The 2,316-nt window shown below is 51.3% G+C and overlaps 1 protein-coding gene across 1 annotated transcript; it reads right to left on the bottom strand.

Moving 5' to 3' along the window:
• Positions 1-467: 467 nt before the first annotated feature.
• Positions 468-1,996, bottom strand: LOC108675335. The gene is made up of 3 exons (XM_018163337.2): positions 1,616-1,996; positions 1,014-1,159; positions 468-718 (listed from the first exon to the last, which is right to left on the bottom strand). The coding sequence occupies exons 1-3, from the start codon at positions 1,843-1,845 to the stop codon at positions 483-485; spliced, it is 612 nt and encodes a 203-aa protein (XP_018018826.2). The 5' UTR covers positions 1,846-1,996; the 3' UTR covers positions 468-482.
• Between the last annotated feature and the right edge of the window lie 320 nt (positions 1,997-2,316).

Below are 2,316 nucleotides of genomic sequence, written 5' to 3' on the forward strand. Positions count from 1 at the left end.
GACGCACAAACTGCAGTCATACCCCCAGACGCACAAACTGCAGTCATACCCCCAGACGCACAAACTGCAGTCATACCCCCGGACGCACAAACTGCAGTCATACCCCCAGACGCACAAACTACAGTCATACCGCCAGACGCACAAACTGCAGTCATACCCCCAGACGCACAAACTGCAGTCATACCTCCAGACGCACAAACTGCAGTCATACCCCCAGACGCACAAACTACAGTCATACCGCCAGACGCACAAACTGCAGTCATACCCCCTGACGCACAAACTGCAGTCATTCCCCCAGACGCACAAACTGCAGTCATTCCCCCAGACGCACAAACTGCAGTCATTCCCCCAGACGCACAAACTGCAGCGTCATTCCCACAAACGCACACACTGCAGTGCCAGTCCCTCAGACGCACAAACTGCAGTGTCATTCCCCAGCGGCACAAACTGCAGACGATGTCATAATTATAATTATTAATTTGTTATACGATGTGCAACAAATTGAACTCCATTTCACCCCACGGGAGTCGGGGGACTACGCACCTCTTGCCAGGGGGGACGAGGGAGGTGAAGGTGTGGGCCACGGCCTCCCAGGACCCCTCATCTGCCCCTTCCACGATCAGCCCTGGCTTTGCATGCAGGGGACTGTCCCCAGAGAGAGGACGTGACCACGCGGGGGAGGGGGGGCCAGGGAAAGGGAGGAGGCGCGTGTACACACCTGCGCAGGTCAAATAAGATAAAAATGAGGATAACAAACATGCAAGATAACAGTTTTACCCAAGGACATATATACATAATATAATGTACATATATATAAAATAATATTCATTATTTAATGGTATTGTTAATATACTAAATATATTTAATAGTTTATGTTGTGTGATTATTCGTTTTTTGGTGATTATCCAGGTATATAATCACCAAACATTAAAATAAATTACGATTATACAATATATAATTGTACGGCTCCCACGGGCCAAGGGGCGCCGCATCCCGTGCTGGGCAAGACTCACTGAGGAACACGTATGTATTCTCGAGGGCGTTGAGGTCCAGGGGCGCCGCCATGCGGATGGAAAGGACAGCGCCGTTAGCCACCGACGCGAGGGCGGCCACCCCAGCGGAGGTGCCCACGCAGCCTCTGAACCCCCACAGCTTCACCCTGTCCCAAAGGAGGGTTAGGGGAGGCATGAATATGACCAGTAATCCATTGTTATGGACCAGCAATCCGTTGTAATGGTTTATTTCAGGGTCAATGAAAATTTATTAATTTTTATTATATTATTTATTATTATCATATTATTATATTAATTATTATTAACATAATAATAATACGCTGTGGGGGCGGGGGTGTGGACACTCATTACATTCGCCAAGACGCTCCGCCCCCCCCCCTTGCTTCTCCCCCTCTACCCCCTTCCCTCCTGTATTCCTTCCGTCGCCCTGAAGGTTTAACCCGCGAACCTCGACGGCATCACCTGCACCTGCAGGTTCTTACCTGCACCTGCAGGTTCTTACCTGCACCTGCAGGTTCTTACCTGCACCTGCAGGTTCTTACCTGCATCTGCAGGTTCTTACGTGCATCTACTGATTCTTACATGCACCTACAGGTTCTTACCCGCTGTCGTGCAGCGGCAGGAGGAGGTCGTCGTGAGGCTCGTAGGCTTCGTGGCGGCGGAACGTCAGCCAGACCCCCACGCCCCTCGCCGCCGCCACGAGCGCCCCCCACGGCGTCCCCATCAAGGCCGCGGCCTCCATTTTCACCTCCACACCAATAGGCTTAGTGTGTCTTAGCATTGCAGCCACTGCGGCAACATGGCGACCTGCGGGCAACCACAACGTAACCATAAAAAAAATAAAAATAAAAAATAAAATAAAGAGTTTTTATATGGCCAGAACTTCGCTAGGCTTTCACCCACGACAATCAGCATTAGTCGGCGTCTGACTAACACGTCACCCATTACACCCAACACGTCACTCATCACACCCAACACGTCACCCATTACACCCAACACGTCACCCATCACAGCCAACATGTCACTCATCACACCCAACACGTCATCCAACACACCCAATACGTCACCCATCACACCCAACACGTCACCCATCACACCCAATACGTCGCCCACTACACCCACCACGTCACCCGCCACACCCACTACGTCACCCATCACACCCAACATCACACCCAACACGTCACACATCACACCCAACACGTCACCCATCACACCCAACACGTCACTCATTACATTCAACACGTCACCCATCACACCCAACACGTCACCCATCACAACGAACACGTCACCCATCACACCCAAC

The sequence above is a fragment of the Hyalella azteca genome, unplaced genomic scaffold (assembly GCF_000764305.2).
Source record: "Hyalella azteca isolate HAZT.00-mixed unplaced genomic scaffold, Hazt_2.0.2 contig10918, whole genome shotgun sequence".
In the NCBI taxonomy this organism is placed as follows: domain Eukaryota; kingdom Metazoa; phylum Arthropoda; class Malacostraca; order Amphipoda; family Hyalellidae; genus Hyalella; species Hyalella azteca.